This window comes from Plectropomus leopardus, chromosome 2, assembly GCF_026936395.1.
Source record: "Plectropomus leopardus strain MGB_pleo_1.0 chromosome 2, ASM2693639v1, whole genome shotgun sequence".
NCBI lineage: Eukaryota > Metazoa > Chordata > Actinopteri > Perciformes > Serranidae > Plectropomus > Plectropomus leopardus.
In genome coordinates, this window is record NC_142177.1 from 24801798 (window position 1) to 24825762 (window position 23965).

At 39.8% G+C, this 23965-nt stretch overlaps 1 protein-coding gene across 3 annotated transcripts in view; it reads left to right on the forward strand.

Annotated features, from left to right (window-relative positions):
- The window catches only part of kif5ab (kinesin family member 5A, b), a 90592-nt gene that overhangs the window by 14975 nt on the left and 51652 nt on the right, over positions 1–23965 (forward strand). For all 3 annotated transcript variants that reach the window (XM_088088980.1, XM_042505773.2, XM_042505781.2), the window contains exons 3-10: positions 12266–12353; positions 15961–16034; positions 16393–16497; positions 16916–16964; positions 19146–19201; positions 21613–21700; positions 21946–22070; positions 23734–23838. In XM_088088980.1, coding sequence (XP_087945106.1) covers positions 12266–12353; positions 15961–16034; positions 16393–16497; positions 16916–16964; positions 19146–19201; positions 21613–21700; positions 21946–22070; positions 23734–23838 — 690 coding nt within the window. The remainder of the gene's footprint in view (positions 1–12265; positions 12354–15960; positions 16035–16392; positions 16498–16915; positions 16965–19145; positions 19202–21612; positions 21701–21945; positions 22071–23733; positions 23839–23965) is intronic.

Here is a 23965-nt window from a genome sequence, read left to right on the forward strand (position 1 = left end):
GTATAATTTCAGTGTGTTTTGCTATTTGAGGTTGTTTTGGACTCTCCTACCGGTGCTTAAGCTCATTAGTAGACACTTCAAGTCTGATGACTTTCATCAGCAGATGGAATCTGCTCAGTTGTCAGAAAATTGCAAGAAAGACCATATTTTCTGTACATTTTCAATGTATGCTGTACAGGAATTTACTAAAAAACATAAAGACTTATACAAAATCCCTCTTAATCATCAGTTAAGAGCCACTAAAGCTATGTGGCAGTGTATGTATCTGCTAAGACTGTGCCCCCTGCCTGTATTTTCCTATTTCTTTCCTATTTTGTTGTGGTCTGAATGCTCCCAGACACAGTGAGCAAATGAGGTTGGGACTTTGTAAAAGGTAGTGACCAGGTGCCAGACCATAAGCTGAAGGCATTCCAGAGGGACGAATGAAAGTTGTAGACACAGCGCAGAAAAACGCAAATACAGCGAGGCCAAACACCAAGCTCATTCCAAAACAAGAGTGAAGACTGGGGTTGGCTTTCACTTTTGCTGGCAAGCACTGAAGGATGGGAATGAAGAGCGACACAGAGTTGGCTTGTTCTTTGTCGTACAGGTATGTCCTGACCGTTAGCGTCGGCCCCTTAAACACTACCTGATCAAGGCGGAAATTTCAAGCCATTATTCTGTCTCACTGTTCTTTATAAAATGTACAATAGTGGAGTGGAAGGACAGAGTGTCTTGTCTTTTAGCCGTCATGAGAGGTAGTATTATCTCCATGGATGGGGCGGGTGTGATGCTTGGGCAACATGTAATGTGTGCAACCCACCATGTGAGATTTAAAAAGCAGCTAGTAGCAAGTAGCAGCTTACTCAAAGAAGAAGAACAGTGAAAATGTCCACAGTTTGGGAAAATAATAAGGTCAGGGTGCTCCTTACCTTCCAAGCAGAGGATGGAATAAGCGACCACATAACAGGGTTGGTTATGGTTATGGCGATTGTAATGAGGCAGATTTCGCCGTTAATACTATTCAATAATAATTCAATATCATTCAAAGCTCATGAGCTTTGAAGCGAGAGAAATTGCGCCTATTACACGTGTCTCAATGGCGTTATATAGCACCGTTGTAACTGCCTGTGGCAATTAGCACTGGTCTTTGTGAATTTTATATGGTATTTGCAACAAGTCTTTTTTGCCTAAGAAGGGGGCAATTTTGTGCCGAATTTTTGAATATTCCCTAATTTATATACATGCAAATGGGACAGGTGCACCCAGGACAGGACACCCTTTGCTTGTTCTTTATGGCTTGCATGCTATCATTTTCTTTCATTTGCACAAGTTCCATTTGCAGATATGGCCCAAAGAGTATTAAAGTGCATCAAGAGACAAACCTTAGACCTCAAAACTCTAATCAAATGATAAAACTAACCAGCGTTGATCGAATATAGCCTGTATCAAGATTCTGTTACTGTGTCACCTATTTCTCACCTCAAATGATTCCGGAAACACTTTTGAGGTCACTATTTAATTGTAATATGAGGTTGTTTGTTACCAGCCAGCCGCCATTGTGTCAAATGGACGAGTTTGCATTACTTCACCCACCAGTGGGAGTCTTTCTTGGTGTGGCACAGAGCATTCTGGTAGTTGACAGTTTTCTACCTCTTGAGAAAAATCAAATGCTTTAGTCATTTTTCTCTATTTTCTCTGGTCATATAGCATCAATTTCAAAAGTATTTGTATCTTTCCACTAAATAGACAGCATAGTTTTATGAAAAGACCACCTTTTCATCAGTGAAATACTTCTTCAAACAGTCTTGATTTTCTCACCACTGAGGCAATATGCAACACCAAAGTGTTGCCCACCCTTGGTGATGTGGACACCAAGGTACCTGGTACTTACTATTGTTGCTTCATATCTGCTAGATGTTTAAATAAGCAACTGGTTGCCAACAGTATCAACTTAATGGGGATATGTCAATGTTGCGCTCACAACTTGTTTCCATCACCCCCAAATTGCCTAAAATTTAGATATTGCAGGTAATGGACAGCTACTAAATGGAACCTGAGTGTTTTCCAACTGCTCCTTCAAAGGTCAAAAGTCAGCTTTGAAATTCAACAGTTAAAATTTGGATTTAAATCTGTAACTACCTGATCAAAAATAAGTGTACCTGATTATGAATACGCCACATTCTTAGTGCAGTCTTGCTGTACTGTAGATTCACTTTACTATGCACCAAAGAAGCATTGAGGCTTAATATTCAGCCCTAATAGACAGGCTGATCGAGCTGTGGTTGCCCCTCTGGGGCATATGTGTCATTTTCCAGGTACACTCAGGATGGAATAACAAAAATCTTCATCAGCATGTCTATTGCTGTCTTTGCTCTCTCTGCATCCATCAATTCTGCAATAATCTCAGGTCATCTGTTCTGGTTTGAATTCTGTCTTTGTCTCTCCTTGGATGGATGTTGATATGACTCCAAATCTCTCTGTTTCTCACTCCACTAAAGTCCACAGGGAGGTCGACGTTGCTCCGATTTTCTGGTGTGAAACTTGGTGAACAAAGCCCAATCTTCTCCTTTCCTCTGTTCTCCACTTCTCTGTCTCCTGTTTCTCTCACTCATCCTGATAAATTATGCAGCGTATTTCACTTTGATGGGGGACTAATTGCTCCACTTCAACATGTGGTTCTTTGATAAACAACTTTATGCAGGGAACTAAGTGAAATTATTAGCAGATTGTTAACATCTTAATGTTGGGTGGTAAACTTTGTTTCCCTAAGCTAGTAATTAAGTAAAACAGCTCATAAAAATTGCTGTGATCACTACAAGATAGCTGCAAGACAACTCAAAAATAATACTACCACTACTTCATCTCTGCACTCAGACGACACTGAGAGCCGCTTTGCCCCCGAGGCACTGTGCCAGTTGACTTAGACTTGTCAGCAGAGTGAATTAGGAAATACATTTATGTTTGGTAATATTGTGTGACTGGAGCTTTTGCCATTGTGAGGGGTTTTCTGTTTTTGAGAGAGTCTTTAATGATGCTGTTATCTGGGGCTCGAAGCCTGATTAGCTTGACGGATGGAGCAGACACTGGCAGCATGAACTCCTCTCTTCTGTCAGTCTGTGGTTGTATGTGCATCTTTGTGTGTGAGGAGGGAGACGGGGAGTTGATGAGTTTGTGGGGGAGACTGATACAGAGACTGACATTGACCGAGACACACACACATGGTCTGATAAGGGAAAATAGACCCCCATCTGCTTTTCCTCCTCTGCCCTCCGTTGAGCTCACACACCAACACCAAACCACTGCAAAGGAGCCGCGGAGCACGAAGTGAGCAGCAGCCGCCCGCCTGCCTGTCAGCCCACCAATGTGTAGGAGGAGGAGGAACACATGCTTAATCTTCTTATCATCTCATCCAGCTCTGCTTTTAAAATATTTAGATATATGTCCTGTGGTTAGTGGGAGGGGGGCTTTAGTGTGAAACTAGATGGAAATCAAAGTGTGCATCAAAGTGTGCATGTGATGAAAAGTATTGTCCCTGTGCAGCAAGTATTGTCAGTCACCAAATATTCACCATATGCAGCTGGAGGAGTTGGTTTGTGTGTGTTTGCCTTTTCTTGTGGATATTATTAGTGTATCTTCAATACTGTCTTCACCAGAAAAATGAAGGCATTGGTCAACTGTTCGAGCACTTAAAGCAAGCTATGTTTATATTTTCCCGACAAGCGACCTTTTGTAGCTGTGTGAATAATGGCTGCTGTCTGTCAGAAGCAAAGGTGGATGTAGCACGAAGTAATTATGGTGCTGCAAAATCTCCTGGGGATGAGGTCAGGGTTGATGTTGGAAATAACGCAACAAAATCTGTGACTTGACGGAGAAAGCTGTTTGCATCCAGTCGCTTAAGTGTTGTTCTTGTAACATCGATTTGTTTTAATCGTGATGATGATCTCTCTTTAAGGTGCACTTTGGAGTTTACTCGTCAACTATGTTTATATGTGTTTTAAATTTGACTTGAAATGAGAAAGACTGATTTTTAGCTGTCATCAGCAGCTCTATATCTCACTCTGTTGGATGGTTGGTTAACAAGAAGAATTTTTCCACCCTTTGGTGACCACAGGTTTTGCTCTTGGAGGCTGAAATTTAGGATGGATGTCGCAGCTGTTGTGGATTTAATATGTTGAAATCTTAATTGTTTAGATCCATTTTTGTAGGCTACTGTACAAGCCCCCAGGAAGTTTGCCAGGCTCAAATGCAAATTTCATGTAGTGGCCAAAAGTGGAATTACATTGTCCATGTTGGTTATGTGATGCCCACTGGCCCAGAAACACTTTCTTATTGACTTACACTGGGAAAGAGACGTCTGTGAATCAATAAATAACTTTTTCTGAACATCAAAACCCCTGCGAAATGACTCATTTTACTATCTAGCTTTAACCAATCCAGTTCGTTAACATTTGGAGAGTCTAAAAGAGCTGCAAGATTAATGTTTTTAGTCCACAAATCAAGCAAGCAAGGTGCTAAACCGGAAGTCTGTTGCTCTACCGAGGTTACCCGCTCAAGATCTTGTCTGAAACCGCTTTACCTTGCCATCAGACAGCATTTTTAGAAACGGAATCAAAGCTGTTACATCAAATCCACCAGACTCCATTGACAAAGACATAATTTTCCTTAGCAGAAGACTAGGATGCCGGTCTTCCTCTGTTTTCATCAGTTGGCTTGTAAGGTAAAGTGAAGAAAATATTCAAATATAGCATATTTTTTAGTCTGCTAAAGTACAGATTACTGTAGCCCTGTCCACAACAGTGTATTGCTTAGCTTCCGTGATGGTAGATTTTGTCTATCAAAGATGACTGCAAAGCAAGACAACACATTATACAAGCACAGCAGTCATCACATAGGTCCGACCACAGTGTTGAACTATATATCTTTAATTGTTACAGTTACAGCTGAAAATAACAACACCATTGACAAGTTTTGACAATTTCACATATCTCCAAGTAAGTGTTGCTGTTAGCACAACATCAGTGATTTGGTCTATTTCCTGTTGGAGAAGGAGCTGACGAGACGTAAAGTAAAAGCTGTTGCCTTAGCAATGGAATAGCAGTGAAAAGGTCTATATTTATTCTCTGAATGTCTCATACATAAACTTTAATTTAGGCATTTACAATCTGCCATAATGTACTGCCTTATAGAGCTGCTGGAATTAGACTCTTGTTTTAACATCATGTGTTTCTGATTGCACAATAAACAACATATTTTGTCATTTAGCTTGATGTTAGTACCTTCTTGGAAAGTATTGTTTTTTACAGACATATGTACAACATAAAAATGTGTCTCTGTATTGTCTGTGTGTCCGTTATGAGTGTATTCATGACAAGCCCTCTGGTAAAGAGGGGCCTCTTTTGTCCTAAGGGTATAAAACGCTGTGAACCAGAAGGCCTCCATCTAAATTCAACAGCTGCTGCTGGAACCCTTTATCCTTCTCTTTTTTTTCTGTCACTGCCTCTTGTTAACTCATTTTCCAGCCTTCAGTCGATTGCCTCTCTTGTTGTTGCATGTTCTCCACCTCCCCCTCAGTCATTTCTGATGTTGATTGTATTTCACTGTCTTTGTCTCTGTTTTTGTTACTGTTTATGGTGATTATATATCTTGATTTTTCTACTTGCATCATTTTTTACTCTGATTATTTTCTCCTTGTTTTGGTTCTGTTCAGCTCAGTCTTGTTTTCAGCTATTCTTTGCCACTGCCAGTGATTCTCACCATTTCTGTTGATTATTGCAGTTTTTAATTATCTCTCTCTTACTCGCTCGCTCACTCGCTCTCGCTCTGTCTGTCTCCTGCTTTTTCTCCCCCTCTCTCTGCCTGCATCCCACCGCCTCTTTGTCTCCTGGCAGACACTAGCAGATTGCTGGCTGGACAGGGCATGTGGGTGTTTGACATCACTCACAAAGCTGAGGGCCATGTACAATGTCTGCATGAACAAGCATAATTTGATATATTATTTGCACTTGTACACACGCATACTGGTATACTCAAATATGCACACACACTTCCCATACCAGTCAACCTGCATGCAAATAATTGAAAAGACATCCGTTAAATTATACAAACAGACAAACAAGTAAGTGTTTCTTTACCTGGCTGCACTGACAGGCCAAGGAGAGATGGACACTCAGATAGAAAGCTTACAGAATGTCTATTACTTTTATGCTATTATCATACTTTTGCAGCACAGGAGCAGATTAGTGTTTTAACAGTGGAGCCAGCGGAACAAATGATTGGCAAAGGGCTGTTTTTCATCCAGCTTATATAACTGACTCATTTTATTCACCCCAATGAAGACCACATCATGATTTCTCCCTCCCTCTCTGCTATTTGGTGTGGTTTGCATGTGCATACTGTGTAGCATTACAAATGGGTCATTGGGAACAGATTCAGCTCCAATCAGTTCTGATAGGAAGCTTGTTTGTACCTTCGGCTGTGATTATAGCACTTGAAAATAACAGTTAAGCTTATCAAGAAATGGAGGCGAAATAATACAAAAAACTGAAGCTTGTATTCTGCCAAACTGCACCTTTTATCACAAATTATTTTATCTAAAGCCAGAACTGTAGAGTGAAAGGTTATAAATGTTCCCACTCAACATCTTACACTGCAGTAATGCTGCCCGATTTCTGCTACAGCTGTTGGGAGTGGCACAAATTGCGTTTTTTTTTTGTGCCTTGGTGACTTTTCTTTATAAAATAGGTTCAACAGAGGCACTGATCTCTCTCGCAGACTGAAATAACAAGTCTCGCCTACTCTCAATATATCAACTTAATATAGTAGTCTCAAAATATTCATTTACGAAAGAGTGCAAGAGGATCACAAGGCTGAAGTATTTAATTACTATTTTTGATTTTATGTTGTGTCAGAGAACCAAAGCTGTACCAGGCTGCATTTTAAATCATGGATAATCAAAAAAGGATTAAAAGCTGCTGTGTGTGCCTATCACATTTTTATCTTAATAAACCAAATGAAAATACATGGAAATTGAAATGTTGAGCTAATTAGCTGTTAATTGGTTTGATAAGTCAAATAAAAATGTGTGCAGCCCCTTGCCTAGTTGCTAGAAGAAAATGTGGGCATTGTACATTTCTGCAAATCACAGGTATGTTCTATTTGTAGTCTACGTTTCACACATATCACATTGTTTCTAAAGTGACGCAGTACTGGTTCACATGCATATGAGCTGACTTTTTCATCTGGAGGTGGAGGGATGGTGGATGGCGTGCACTGCAGACTACTGTTTGAGACTAACAAGCAACATTTTTTCTGTTTTGTTTTTACTTGCTTCATGTATCCATTCATGTTAAGTCAGTCTGCTGTTTTATTTTGTAGGTTCACCCCTCTTGTCTGGTTTTACTTCTTGTCTTTGTGTGTTATTTCTGCCTTAGTAATTGTTCTGGCACGCCCTGATTAGTTTCACCTGTCACTTCTGCCGTCTATTCACCTGTTCTCACTTCCCTTATTAGAGTCTGCTAAGTTCTTTAGGCTTTTTTGTCTAATCATCTGCTCATGTTCCCATGTGTTTTGCCTCCTAATTTTCCTGCCTGTCAGCTTTCAGGATCGCCTTGTCCTGCATGTGGGTCCTCCCTAACCACACATGAAACAGCATTGTGCAACAGAACTGTAAAGTTTCAACATATCCGCTGTATAAGAATGTATACAAGTTACATATCTTTGATTGGCAGAAATATACAATTTCAACATTCACTCTGGCGACAGGGTTGTAGCCATACATGCCAAAAATCTGTCAAAATTAGTTCTTTTAATGGCCAATTGAGACTGGCTCTGAAAGCATGTTGATCCACATAGACCCCCATGTTAAAATGCCAATCTTTACAGCAGATGTAAACATATTTACAGCCTGATATAAAAAAGGTGTTGGTGTCCATAGCTAATTTCCCCAAACTAGTCACACCCAAAACCAATGGGTGACGTCACGGTAGCTATGTCCATTATTTTTACAGTCAAGGGTTAAAACCAGAAGCTGACTGTTTGACATAGGTTTTAGCCTACAATATAAAAGTTATTATGCCACAGCAATGTGTATTTTAAAAGAAACTCTGGGCCTACAAAACAGATGTAAACAAACTGCGGTTACTGCGCTCTTGCTATCTACTGCTAACTGGCGAGATAGCCCCAGCTAGCATAAGCTAAAGCCAGTTTTCTACTTGTTGCATCAGTGAAAAATATATTTTGATCCTTCAAAATCTTAATTTTTTTAATACCACATCAATAAGGGACTCCAATTGCATAAATGTGGTTTGGTAGTTAAACAACATTTAAAATCACATATTTCAATTCATCGATTAATTTATCATAGCTAGCATTAATGGTTAATTTCTTCTTGCTTCATGGGCAAGAAGGCTTACAGAACACATTTTGTTTGTAAACACTGTTAAATTAAGGTTTTATAATTTTGATGCAATAATTCGAAGGCATTTAGTCAAGCTGTGAAACAGCAGTAAGTTAGGCTACTTAAATTTCTGTAGGCACAGCTTGCCTAAATGCCTTCACATTATTGCATCAAATTACTTTTTCTTCCCTGTTGTGTTGCTCTCAGCCTGTGTAAAATATTGACTTTATAAAAGACTCATTCTTCATTATACTTCCCATAATTCATTATTGATCATTATAAACAATTAATAGTGTAACATATTTGTCCTGCCTACAATGGCGGGAATTTCTGTACACAAATTGACAGATAAATGCAAAGCAGTAAAACTGAATGCTACTTGAAAACCAACATAATAATTGTGGACTGAAAATGGAACATGATAAATTGTGAGTTAAACTGTAAAATAATCCATCCTAGAAAGTCTGGAACAGAACTTATTATTCAAGCCACTGATATATTTGTGTGCACTGGGATTTTATGTCAAGCTTGTTGTTGAATGTGTCATTTAAAAGGCTGAGAAGCAGCAGGGCCAATATGTAATACTTGGAGGTGCAGAGGATTATTGGTGTATTTTATCCCAGGCTGCTGGTGCACACATAATCACAGTTTAGAGCATCCTACTGAGACGTATGGCTTTTATGTAAAGGGCAGAAAAATGTCATCATCTTCATAGTAGATTATGTGACAGCAAAAAGCATTCGCATAGCAATTGGTGAGTATATTAAGAGTAGTAAAAAACAATATCATGCAAGATGGTGCATCATGTAGGACAGCATGTTAGTGCAACTCTCACTTTCTTTCTTTTTTTTCCTATGTCTAAACCATTTTAATGCCTTACTTTCTTTCTGCCTGTAAGATCAACAAAGTGTATTTTATATTAAAAAAAAACAATAGCAATAATGATGTGTTTCCCTCATAGGAGCATCATCTTCTCTTGCCTAGTACGTGGTCATGAACAGAACAAGACTCTCGTAGCTTGTATGGATTTAATGACTTGCTTATGTAACGTGGAGCTCCCGCTTCCTACAAGCCTCTTGACAATAAGGATAGAATATAAAACTGTTGGTTTGTGGCCAATGTAAATCCTGTCCGTTATACAGCACATCCACATTACATAAGAGTGCTATATTGTCAGTCATAAGATGAAGTACTCTTTGAGAAGTCTGTAGGCTTGAAAGAGACGTAGCTGACTCACTTTTCTATAATTATGAGTCTAGACCAAAGCTGAGTCCCGTGTCTGGTTGTGTTAGGGCCCCCGCACTTTTAATAAGTCTTACTTGAAGTGAAATGATGCAATTTGATGCAATGATGATTTCGACAATTATACAAATAAATCAGGGTGTCCAGTTGGTTATGTGGTTTAAGATTTGACAGTTCTGGTTCACCTGGGAACCTGATTTCTCATCATGTCGGCTATTTCTTCTGTCTCTTTGCACTGTCATACTATCAAATCAAGACAAAATACCATTAAAGTAGTATTTCACTGCTGGAAAGATAGTCTTTATAGAAAACTTTTGCAGGAGAAGGACAGAAATACTTTTGAAATTAGTGCATGACCAGAGAAAACCAGAGAGAGAAAGGACTGTGGCATTTGCTTTGGCTCAAGAAGTGCACCATACCAGAACGCTACTGCTTGGGGACATAATGCGAGCTTAGCCATTGTTTTTCCTCATGGAAACATAGAGAAAATTGTAGACATTAGCCACAGTTTTTCTTGTCATGACTCAGATCCAGTGTCTTTGTTACTGCAGTCGAGTAGCCTACAAATAAATGAGCTGATAACATCACTCTTTTAGATGCATGTAGGACACATGTTTTTCTAATGAGAAGTATTTAGAACTGTCCATTAAACCAATGTTGGCTAACAATAGAAATGGTTACTGGCTATAAATCTAAATGTAAGTGACTGCAGGTTTTAACTTTATCATAATTGCAAGGTTAGATTTTTGGCTTCAAACGTTAAAAACAATCATTGTGACATATTTTGTCTGTGCTCAAAATGATGTCCAGCAGGCTAATTGATTTTTACTGTCAACTCTTGACTAAAAATTATTCCATATTTACAGCTTGTACATTACAGGAAGTTAAATGTTTGTCCAGCCTTGGTGTTGATGATAATTTGACAGGTTAAGACTTTAAACTAGCTGGTACAAAAACTTGATATTGACTGTAAGGAAAAACAATACTTAGGCACAATCTGCCCTAAGTATTGTAATTGGCAAAGCACAATCTGTAGTTGGAGCAACAGCCTCACCCAGAGCCAGCTGGCAGGGAGATTTTGGTGCAGGTATGGAATAACGTTAAACACATGCATGTGTTAGAGATTAGGATTAGGAGAGATTTAACACAGTTCATTTACAAATACTACCTGAACAGTCGGAGAATTACCTGGCAAATGAGCATGGACATCTGGACACAAGTGAGATGGAGGGACGTTTACCACAGTTCATTTAGCCTACACATGCTGTCCACATTGTTATCATACAAAGCTGGTTAAAAATCAGCAAACTATCTCTTAAAAAGTAAAGAGTTTTATACAGGTCACTAACTTGCATAGAACAAAGTTGTATCGAAATCTTACATCTTTACTGTACCTTCATATAGTTCAGCATATACCATCAATGCCCTGAAGGTAAGTCATGAAATCAATACAACTGAAAGAGCAGAGTGAAAAAATGTGAGGGAAACGTTAATGTGAAGGTCAGATATCCTCCACAGTGTCTGTTTCTCTCAGTGGATGTATGCAGGGTTTGTGGGTAGTCAGGGCTGTCTTGCTCAATTGCACACACTGCTACTGTAAATTCTTTATACATTCCTATATGTAACCAAACACACATGCATGTGTGCGTCCATGCATGCACACACTGCCTGTAGTAGTCGGAGCCTAGACTGCTCTCAGTCTTGGCTGATGTGTAAGTGAATATGTTGAACAGAGTGGTTGACTGAATATCTGGGTGAACTGACTTTTCGGCTCAATGGTGCTTGCTGGTTAATTAATTGGTTGAGTGACAATCCAAGCCTGTGTGTGTTGAATTGGCATATTTCTGGTTGGCTGCATAAGTTGTTTTATTGCTGGTGGTCAGCTGATTGGCTGATTTGTTTGGTTCCTCACTGACTGGTTAAGTGACATGGATTCATTTAAAAAAAACAACAAACAAACAGATTTTGTTTTCATTTTTACACATTGTGTTTTTTATCTTGTGCTGTCTCCCTCACATGCCTTCACTGGTTTCAGGCCATCCACTTTCTTCTGCACTCTCTGTATTTCCACTCCTCTGCTCTACTCCTCCACTCCATCACGTTACTCTTCAAGTCCTTGAACACTGCCACTAATGGCTTCACCTCAGATGTGATTTCTTTCTCTGTCTCTCTCGGGGTCGCACAGCCCTTTTGCCCGAGGCTTCACACTGCGCTCACTCAAAACATCCACTGCTCTCTAAACAGTGCAAAAAGTACACACAAATGAAGTCAGATGCAAACACAGGATGCATAGCACTCAAAAGAGACAGATGGGCCACTTAATGTGATATATGCGCTGCGATTCAGGACTGCTACACACAGATGGACACAGCCCCTATAAAGCATGTCACTGTGTAAAAAATATTGATGTGGCTCTTTTTCACAGTGGCAATATGGCTTTACATAATGTTTTAGTGATAAACATGATGTGTGAAGCCTCTCTCACACACACACACACACACACCTTGTGCTCAGTTTCAAAAACTTCCCAGGGCAGATTTTTACAGTGAGTCACAGGGGAGAATGAGGTGTTGACAGTAATTGAAAGCAACTCTCTAAAATGTCTGCGTCGTTGTATAGCTGACTTTGTTGTGTTTGTCTCCGCAGGGGAAGCCCTACGTGTTTGACCAGGTGTTCCCCACGAACGCCACACAGATACAGGTCTACAACACCTGTGCCAAGCAGATTGTCAAAGGTGAGCAGTGTTGGGAGGGTTACTTTTAAAAAATATTCCACCACAGATTGAGGATGACATGCCCTAAAATATAATTTGGGACATATTCCATTAGATTACTTAAACTCAGTAATTTATTCTTAATACTTTGGATTAGATATTTTATAAAGGCGGTTGCGTACTTTATATTTCTCTCTGTTTGTACTTTTTAAACAGAAAACATGTTTTATGTTGTGATATTTCCTGGAAATGACGGACAGTATTGCCCAGTGGTTACCAACTGGTCCAGAATTCTCCTTAATTATTAGTTTAAGAATTAACAGAGACAGCATTTCACAATAAAAGCTCTGTGCCGGAAATTCACTGTACTTCAAAATAAAGTGTGTTTTTCTAAAGCTGACCTGTTTACTTTTGGACCATGGCCCACCAGTTGGAAACCATTGGTACTGCCCATAGCAAGTAGCTTAACTTGAAATTAGCAACGGTCATTTACCAGAAACTCTATTTGCCACTTTGTTTAGGTTTTTGTAGTTAAATTAGGAAGCTTTGTGTTAATAAGTCTTCATTTCACCTTCAATAAATCAACTGTTCCTTGTGCACTGCAGAGCTTTCGACACTAGCAACAAGAATAAATAGAAACAGAAGAACAACAGTTTAGCCTAATACAGCATCACTTTATTGCTCTCAGCCAGCTGCAACATTCCAATAGAAAACAATGCAATCAAAGTCATTTCATCGCTGATGCTCCCTTGCATCACTTTAACTGAGGAAATTGTGTTTTTAATGTTTTAAAGACATTTTAAAGACAGTGACTGTATTCAGAATCCACTAATTTAAACTTGAGCTGCAAAGAAATATAGTCACTCATATTTTGTATTTTAAATACCATACTTTGTGACTTGTATACTATTTTTTTCCAACCCTGAGGGTGAGTCATGTAAATTGTTTGCCTTTTTAAAAAAATCAAAAACACATGAGTGACACAAGAACCAATAAAACCAATACACTGTGAATTGCGATATCCTTAACTATCAGCTTTGTCCATTTACACTCTATTCACTGACTTCAACCATTATCAGCCCCTTACATGCAGTGAGAAAACAAATTTCCTTGACAAGATGTGTTCACATGACTAACAGGCATGTGCATCGGCATGCACAGATTTACAAGATGCATGCTTATCACGACACAGCGTAACTGGCATACCCAGAAGTCCCTAGATCAAACGAAACCATGCGAGAGTCGAATCATCTTTCCGTTGTTCCTCCCTTCGTCTGCCTCTTTTTCCCGCCCCCTGTCAGGGTCTCGTTTTTCTCCCACCTTCAAAGCGAGTGTGGAACTCCATTGAACTAGCTGGAGATGGAGCATGAAAAAGAGATTGATTTGGTGGGAGAGATTACTTACAGAGTGTGAGATTACTGAGTAGGCCGAGGAAAGACGAAATAAAAAGGCGAGATGAATCGCAGCGCGGGGTTGGAAAAAACTCAGGGTTTAGGATTTAGCAAAATGAAGGAATGAGATGAAAAGTGAGATTTGAAATGTGTCAGGGGAAAAGGGTAACAGCGAGGGCAAGCGAGGCCAGAGAAAGCTGGTTTGGAGAAATATTCATGTTTACACATTATCTCTTTTCTTGGTCATTCTGGCTGTCGGTTTCTCTCAGTTTTTCTGCCTCTTTCTTTGGCCTTTTCACTGCCTTTCTCACACTCTTGCTGTCTTTCCTCCGTGTTTCTTTTTTTCTGTGTTTCCCTTTGTGGTGGTCTCATGTTGTTTAGTGTTCCTTATTTCTGTTCAGAGACAGATTCTTTATTCTCTCTGCATTACAGTTCTGGAGAATAGAAAAATGTCACCCGTTCCTGTAGGGAGCTGACATTATCATCTCACTGCTGCAGAAAGGCATATTAGAATCTGTTACTAACATGGTTGAGGCCTTTAGCCTTAATGAAGAACTGAATTGGTCATATTTCCTTTAATTTGTTGCATGTGATGCATTTTATCTTTGAAAATGTCTTTCTGTTTTGCAGAAAGGGGCTGAAAGAGGCTGAAAATCAATCAGTGCACTCTAGTCCTTTCTTTTTTCCTGGACAGATACTTTATACTTTCTTTTATTTTGGGTCTCAGTAGGACGTGCACGGATGCAGAGGAGGTGATGTTGCTGAGCTGAGAGAGCAAAGGCAGCACAGGACAGGAGGAGAGAGGCAAGGAAAGGGAAAGGGTTCTTCAGTTCAGTCCAGTTGCCAGCTTGAAATGTTTACATTGTACGTGGCTACACACCAGACATATCATATCAAAATATCTTAAGTGACGCAGGTCTGATTACATGTATATGATCTCAGCTTCTCATATTGTATTTTCTAACGAAAGGTTGGGACATTTCCAGACTTGTTTGTAGTAACATAGTCAGGTATTTTTTTTTAAAACAAAAGTTTTGGACATTTCCAGTTAGTTACTGAAAAGGTATTTTTTAAAGATAATTTTTGGGGATTTTATTATGATAGGACAAATCCCATGTAAAAGGGGGAGAGAAAGAGGATGACATGCAGCAAATGGCTGCAGGTTAGAATTGAACCTGCATACATAGGATGCCTGCTCCACCAGGTATGCCACTGGGTGCCCCAAAAGGGGTATTTTTTTAACAAAAGGTTGGGGCATTTGCAGCTTAATTTTTTAGTTACAAAGCGGGTATTTATTAACGAGAGGCTGGGGCAATCTACCCATTTTTGTAGCAACAAAACTGGATAATTTTCAAGGTGAGGGTCAACATTTTTAGCCATATGTGTAGCAACCAACCTGGGTATTTTTTAACCTAAAGTTTATTGCCAGTTGTGTTTGTAACAAAAAATCCCAACCTGAATCAAGTGTTTTTTGTGTCTAAACCTAACAACATGTTAATCACAGTATTGTCAGAGCGTAAAATTGAAAATTAAAATGCAAAGAAACATCACATTTTTATGGAACCACTCCATATGAACAGTACAAATGTAAGGGATCTGTGGTTTGTGGGAGATTGCAATATCGACATTTATTTTGGAGACTGGGTTGTATTGTTTCAGCTGAGAGCCTTTATGATTAGTCTGTGGTCAGCTAACCTGTGGCAGCCTGCCTCTTAGGGTGAAGTGTTTTTCTTTATCCATGTTTGACTTTTACTGCAGTATAAAAGTTAGACTGTTAGCAATATGACATTCGGCAGTGAGCTGCTTTATAACCTCAACCCCGACAGGACGTGTTGTTTTTCACCACCACTTCTATCAGATGAACGAAGAGAGAATAATATATCTATACTCGCTTGGTATTTCACTGAGTGCCTCCTGGTGACTTTAACGCTGCAGGTAGGACGTTGTTTATTGTGCGCAGCCACAGAGGTCGTTCAGCACCTAACCAAGCTTAAATACCATGTACCTCTCAGTGCACACAGGCTTTATGTGGCACAGTCTGATCCGTCTTTGGCACAAAGGTCAAAGATATTTGTCTTTGTCTGTCTTCCTGTCTTATTGTTTACAAACCTGGCTGGCTGAAGTCAGTGACTCTGTCAGATATTCTTTTGGTTTGGTGTTCTTACTGCCATTCTCCATTGTCACATTGTTTTCTTCCTTCTTGAACACGCTATGTGTGTCTTCTGCTCTCATTATAGACGTACTGGGTGGATACAATGGGACTATCTTTGCCTATGGGCAGACTTCCTCTGGAAAGACACACACTATGGAGGTACAGTATCACTAAATAATTCAAAAGGTAGACTTCTTGATGTGGCACACACACACACACACACACACACATGCACACAGAAACACGTTTTTTTTTAATAGAGTATATCCTCCTCTGCTCTCCTCTGACAGTACATCTCCCTCTATCACTGTCGTCGCTCACTATCTTTCTCTCCCAGCCTTCTGTGGGAACTAACCTCCTTTACAACTCTCTCTGGGAAACAACCCTGTTCCTTTTCAAGTCAAAAGACTCTCTGCTCTCCTTTCTTTTACTATTCTCTCCACTTAATTCGTCCCAGGGTCTGCATTTATCCTACTCCTCACTCACATGTTTTCATCTTGTTTCTCTCTTCTCCTAGGGGAACCTACATGATCCCCAGGGAATGGGAATCATCCCCCGCATCGCAGAGGACATTTTCGAACATATATTTGCTATGGATGAGAACCTAGAATTTCACATAAAGGTTGGTGAAAAATTTCCATGTGTGTCTGTGTGATCGAGTTTGCAGTTGTGGTCACACGGGGATGCACATGCTCAATTTTACTTTATGATATATTCAGCTTGAATTCAGCTTGGGCCTCTGATGTAATCCTCACATGGATGGGCCGAGGGAAGCAGCCAAGCATCAATAAATCATGATATATAAACCATGATAATCCCACAACATTTGTTGTGCTTTTTTCCTCTCTTTTACACAACAGTCTTCTAATAGAGGATAATACCTTGCTAGACCCACAGGAGGACAGATTACTGCAACATCATTTTGCATATTCGCACAATGATCATCCCTTACATCCTTTTCTATCTGTATCTATTCTGTCTCTCTGCTTCATTCTAAAGATTTCCTGATGCTTCTTTTTTTGGGGTTTATTTTGCTGCAGGTCTCCTACTTTGAGATCTACATGGATAAAATTCGGGACCTGCTTGATGGTGTGTCAATGCATTAAACACCCTGAAAACACAACACACATTTGTTCATACTGTATAGCAGTGATACTCAATTTATGGCCCACAGGCAAATCTGGCCCCCAACAGGGTGCAGAGTGCATACAACAGCGTCAAAATAGAACTTGTTCATAGATAAGAGTGCAAGTGGAAGATCCTCTGCACCCCGTGACAGAGGTCCTAGCTAAACCCCTGATGTTCTGAAATCCTAGAAATGCCCTAAAATCCTAGAAACATCTGCAAACCTAGAAATGTCCCTAAAATCCTTAAAAGGTCCTGCAATCCTAAAAATGTCATAAAATCCAAGAAATGTCCTGAAATCCTAGAAATGTACCTAAAATCCTTAAAATGTCCTGCAATCCTAGAAGTGTCCTTACAATCCTTGAAACGCCCTAAAATCCTGGACATGTACTGTAATCCAAGAAACGTTCTTAAAATCCCTGGCATGCCTTGCAATCCTAAAAAATGTCCTAAAATCCTAGAAATGTGACTGGCCTCTGGCCACCTGTCAATTTGCAAAAGTAGCCCTCGAGCAATGCAAGTTGAGTGTCCCTGCTGTATAGTTTTCTTGCAGTACCAACACTTTCTCATTCCAACTGGTTAAATATTGCCACTTGATCATGTGGACTTTTGTATCTACATATGAAGTGCTAGGTTTCTTTGTTGTTGACGTTTCGTGACGCCATGTCAGTTTATGGCTGTTACTAGCAGTGAAAGGTTTGTTTGAAACTGGTGGAGTACCAAACTGATGCCATCCAGGGGTGTTCTAAAGTGACACTCCCTGGCATTGTATCATACCGTCGTGAAAGGTACCTTATTGTGTTGGTGTCACTCGCTAAAATCAATGACCTATGAGTGTATAAGAAGAGTCAGGAATGAGAATGGGATGGCAGCACACAGTTAGAAATCCAATCCTTGATAACTACATCTATAGCTGCATAAGGATAGACAGTAACATTGTCATCAAGGGTGTAATTTCCTCACAGGATGGGGGTGACATTTCATACTTTGAAATCTTATTTTCCTCTTACTAAATCCTAATGAGAGAAAAGAACAGTTAAGAAAAAATATTACCATGCTGCAGCGAGTGTGGACTTCTTTTGCTCCATCTTATTAATGAGGGGTGCTGAGGCTATATGCAGCCAACTCAGGGAGGAAGACTGCAGACAACTTAGGGCTAAAGGTACTTTGTCTACTTGTTTTTATTTAAGGCTATATGTCCTAAAAACGCTGGCATTGAACATCATTCAAAAATAAACCTCAGTGCTCTATGTACTCTCCGAGTAGGTTTAGGGCATTAACAATACTTGGTTTATATAGCATCTTGAGGTTTTTATTATGGAAAGCACAATGTTTATTATTATGTGTATTATTACTTCCTTTATACTCAGACAATAAAGCGCTGTGATTTTGAACATTATGCACACGGAAGCACCACAACATTGCAGCTCATTGTCGTATCACTGGGATATACAACCAGTGTAAGATGATGAAGAGGCCCGGACAGGGAGCCGTAGGCAGCATCCTTGTGATTACATCTTTAATCGAGCCAGAGACAGTGGTGAAAGCCCCCATTTGTATGCAGGGGAGTTCGCAGCAGCGGAGGAACATTTTAAGCTACGAAAAAAAAGGAGTCGACAACAAGCGAGATGAATCGAGGCAGAACAGAGAACAACACCCTGTGGAGGTATTTGCGAAGAGAAAAAGTGGCTGTAGGGTGATAAAACACACAAACACGGACACTCACAGGCATGAGGCTTCCAAGAAAAAAAAGCAGCCTCCACAATCCGGTGGAATTTAATCATCATCGACAAGATAGGACTTTCAAATGTGAAATGACTAATGCAGGAATTTGGGCCAATGAATGGCTCAGCCAAAAAATTAGTATTTTGTTCACTAACATTAGAGGAGGCCTCTGCTTAACCTCTCTGTGACTTTGGCAAAAATAGTTCAGTCCCATTAAAAACATTGATAGCTAGAGCCTCACACGTTTGTTCACACTGCATTAGCAGAGTCTGACTCATGAATATAAAGGGAACGTCGTCAGGTTGGATTATAGTCGTGCAGAGAGTTAAACACATTCACATGCAGATGCTCATTTGCACATGCACAAAAAAACAGATAATGCTTTGGGTAACACAATGACCTCTTTCTCTCTCATCCTAGTGACAAAAACCAATCTGTCAGTGCATGAAGACAAATACAGAGTTCCTTATGTGAAGGTGAGTCAACTGCTGTTTGACATGCTTCAGATTTCTGTCCTTTTTTATGTAGTTTGTTATGTTTGTATGTTTAAAGAATAGTGTGACATTTTGAGAAATAAGCTGATTCATTTTCTGTTGAAATCAGATAAGATGATTTATTCTTATCCGTCTTTCAAATATAAGCAAGACTACAGCAAGTGGGCGATTAGCAAAGCTTATCACAAATTTTGAAAACAAGGGGAAACTGCCAAGCTCTGTCAAAATCCACCTACCGGGGCGACTTCTAGCTCACCTGGTAGAGTGTGCGTCCCCCATAGCAAGAGGCTTTGGCCGCAGTTCGGATTTGATTCCAGCCGCCGCCTTTTGCTGCATGTCTCTCCATTCTCTCTCCCATTTCCTGTCACTTTACAGCTGCACAATCAATAAAGCAACAAAAGCCGCCCAAAAAATCTTAAAAAAAACAAAGAAAAAAATCCAGCATCTTCAATGGTCATTAAGCGGAGCTGTTTTTGCTCTTTTCTAGGTTCCACTGCTTTTTGCTAAAGGTCAGCCTTGAGCAAAAAGCAGTGACGTAAGTTAAAGGGGTGACCATTAATAATGATAATTAACTAGTTAGTTCTGATTTATTGAAGTGGGATCGTATGTGTAATATTTTCAGTGCTTTACCTTGCCGTCAGACAGCCCTCTTTGAAGGGGAACTGAAGCTGCTCTCTTCAAAGCCCCCATAGACAAAAACAGTCATTTTACCCAGAGGGACACAGGAGTTGCTGGTCTACCTCTGCCTCAGTTGGTTAGTTTGTTTGTGTTTTTGTGTAACTTTTAGATTTGAACTTAATCAGTCCATTGCTTAGCTTCTGATCTGGTTAAAGAGGTTAGAGAAATATTGCTAATTTTGAAGATTAATAACTAGGGCTGTCAGCGTTTTTGTTTTTTTAAATCGTTGCCTGTCGACATTCCTGTGTTTAAGGGGCTTTACCAGACTCATTTTTAAAGCGATGGTACTGAAAATAGAATAGAAACTAGAAGACCTGAAGAATCCAGTGGCACCAACCTTGTAATACTAGCTTCTCAGAAAGGGGGATGAATAACGTTCCAAAGCTGGGATAGATTTTGGCAGTAGAAAAACAGCCTGGCTATTTCACAGAGGTCCCTTGACCTCTGACCTCAAGATATCTGAATGAAAATGGGTTTCATGAGTACCCATGAGTCTCTCTTTTACAGACATGCCCACATGGTGCTAGTCTCATGGAGCTTTTTGCTGTCATTTGATTCCTAATCAAGACAATTTGGTAAGAATTGCTTTACTCTGTCAATATAGACTTAGACAATAGTTTGAAATGTGAAATAATGGAATTGTAATCATGTGATAAAATATGCAATAAATCGCCATTAAGCATTGAAATTCTTCAGTTAATCGCAATTTTAAAAATTAGTTGTTTGACAACCCTATTGATAATGCAAAATTCTTAAAGAACGTTTGAGTCAGTTACTTAGAGGACCAGTCAGGGGGTTTAAATGCAGCAACATCATTGAGGAGAAACCTACGTCAAGTCATGTGGGAAAATGTATTCAGAGGGGCTTGGGAAAATAGCGTTTTGATGCTAAAACACACATACTTCAACCAAAATCTGAATATTTTGGCTATTTCCTGGTGCAACAAGTAACTTCCTCTGCAGGTTCAAACTGTTCAGGGCTGAGAAAAGTCAGAGAAACAACCCTCCATGAAGTGGCAAATCAAAGTTTTCACACTTAGGCTTTTGTATGAATTAAACAACAAACAAATATAACATGCCCGTGAGTGTATTTAATTTTTGTTTGATGAAGCCTTATAGGTAGAAGGTTCTGAGTTCGAACCCACCAGCTGGCCGAGGCCCCCTCTGTGTGGAGTTTGCCTGTCTCCCAGCATCAGTGTGTTTTTTTCTGGGATCACTAGCTTCCTCCTACAGTCTAGTGACATGCAGGTTAGGTTAATTGGTGACTCCCAAGTGTTCAGTGTGAATGTGAGCGCCACCATTTACAGGATAAGCGATTATGAATAATGAGCTGTTTCCCCTAGTTTTTAGTCTTTGTGCTAAGGTTGTTGGCTGTAGATTTGATTGATGTCAATTTTCTCATCTAGCTAATATAACTGTATAGCCAAAAAGAAATTCTGCACATTTGACCAAATTTTGAATTAGAGGATAAAGATTTGAAGTGAAGTAAATATTAGATTTTGTCATCTTTGTATGATTTAATATGTCTGTCTTTGTGTAGACATGAACATATGTCTGTGCACGTGCATGGTGCAACTCAAAATTGTACTTAAAGGAGCTTTCATTAGCAAATACAGCTTGTGTGTTGGTCCATTTGTTGTCCAAATATGTGTAGATGGTTAGTTTTCTTTCTTCACAGTGCAAATGAATGTGTGTGTGCGTGTTTCTCTTACTAAGGGCTGCACAGAGCGCTTTGTCACGAGCCCAGAGGAAGTAATGGATGTGATAGATGAAGGAAAGGCCAACCGTCACGTTGCCGTCACCAGTGAGTCACACTGTTGATCTTCGTTATGCTCTAACACTCACTCTGTGAGACGTTCCATGTCAGATTTTTTTTCACAGTTAAAGTATAACAATTTAAAGGTGCAAAGGTGAGAAACACATGATGAGCAGCAATGGCAACATCTTGCTTAACAACTTCGTCTGTGGGGAAATAATGAACTGACTGACGTCTTATACAAGGGGACTGAATTAGAGTCTCTCCTCTCATCTCTGCACTTTATTCTTCAGATATGAATGAACACAGTTCTCGCAGTCACAGCATCTTTCTGATAAACATCAAACAAGAAAACGTGGAGACAGAACAGAAGCTGTGTGGGAAGCTGTACCTGGTCGACCTCGCTGGGAGTGAGAAGGTAGGACGAATGGGGAATTTTCTCTAAAGAACATTAAAAGTAGGGCTTTACACTGTTAAGAGCTCTCAACATTCACTGTCAGCTAGATTAAGTATCAATGGGAACGGACACCTTTTCTCACCGAAGGTGTTTTCAGACATCAAAGAAGCAGGCAAACAATGCATAACGCCCTGAATTTCACCCTTAGAGCATTTTAAAGCATTCACTTTGTGGCATTGCACTCATTTCATTAAATTCCACATTGTCTGGAATAGAGGCCTCAGTTAATTCTGCCACCGATGCAATGTCAGGGTTAGTATTTGTTCATTTTGAGAATCCAATTGGTTCCACTGATGGAGACAAAAAATCATTTCCTGAGAAATAATAAACTCTTTTTTTCGGCGTTCAGATAAGCTCTAAAGCAGGTTTCAGCCGAGACAGAGGTCAGATGAGGGCAACGCTACAAGCAACTAATTGTCCTCTTGTTTGGAGGCCTTAAGGTGAATCTCAGTCAGCTCACCTCATCACACCATCTATAAAACAAATCATCTCCAGGACATAGGTCATACTCCAAAAAACAGACAGAAAATACATTTAGATATAGGGCTGAACATGACTGTTGGCTCTTGGCTGTAGTTTCGGGTTTGTAGTATTGATGCAAAATATATAGTCATGTGCTTAGAGTAGTGGATGGCTGTACAGATGCTGACGGCAGTAGTTTGTGGCTAATAAGTGCTGATGCTGCATCTGTAAGTTCTCTTGGTCATCCCTGGGGGTGAAGGAGGAAACGGTTCTGCTCCAACAACTTCTCAGGCCGATACAGCATATTATTGGCTGAACAGGAAGCTGGTGCACACTCCACAGAAGGCTTTGATAGGACAACTTGCTCTCCTCTATAATTGAGCTCCTCATTATCTCGCTGTAAATAATTGTTTCCCATGACGATCATGAGACAATATGGTGTGACTTTTCCATTAAAGTGTCTGGCATGAACCTTCTCAAAAGCTGGCTGATATAAAGTGTTTCTGTTTTTAACAATCTACAATACAGTGGTTTCTTTTAAAGGTCTGCTACTTTCTTTCTTCCTTCTGTTTCCTAAAAAGAAATGTGGGATTTTTGGCACTCATTATTGGGAAAATTAAGAAAAAAGTCTGCAACATTTTTTTGAGCTTCCCTGAGTTTATATGCAGTTGTTGATTTCCGTAGGATTTTACTTGAACTGCTTCATTTAAACCTGACTGAATTCATCATTCATTAATTGTTTATCATTGAATACTTGATTACCGGATATGTTTAGTTTTATGCCTGCCTGTAAGTCTCACAGTTTTGTACACTCAAGTTACAAGCTGTGCACTGATTAAAAGACTCTCTTGCTGGCAATTAATTATAATTAATTAATTGGAAGTGTACCAACTGAACACTGTCTGCATTTCCCCTATAATTACTACCAAATTAAACTGTTATTTTTAGGAACCCCTTTATGAATTTAATGTTAAAGATCACTTAGTTTGTAGGAAATTGAACGGAACAATAGGACCTGTAAAATTTTACTTAAAAAGAATGTGAGTTCCCAGCTGATGTTTTTATGCTGATCATGTATTTTCTGAACTTTTTTCTTGCTTTGTGTGTATGTGTGTGTGTGTGTGTGTGTGTGTGTCTGTGTGTGTGTGTGTTTCTGTGTCAGGTCAGTAAGACAGGTGCAGAGGGAGCGGTGCTGGATGAGGCCAAGAACATCAACAAGTCTCTGTCGGCTCTGGGGAACGTCATCTCAGCTCTGGCTGAGGGAACGGTAGGTGGAGAAAAATTCTCTGTCGCCTTTCTTATCTATACAGCCTCCAGGGTAAAGCTCCCTAAGGCTGGTCCTATTATTGTTTGTTTCAGACATATACCTCATGATTGCTGCCAAAACGGTATGT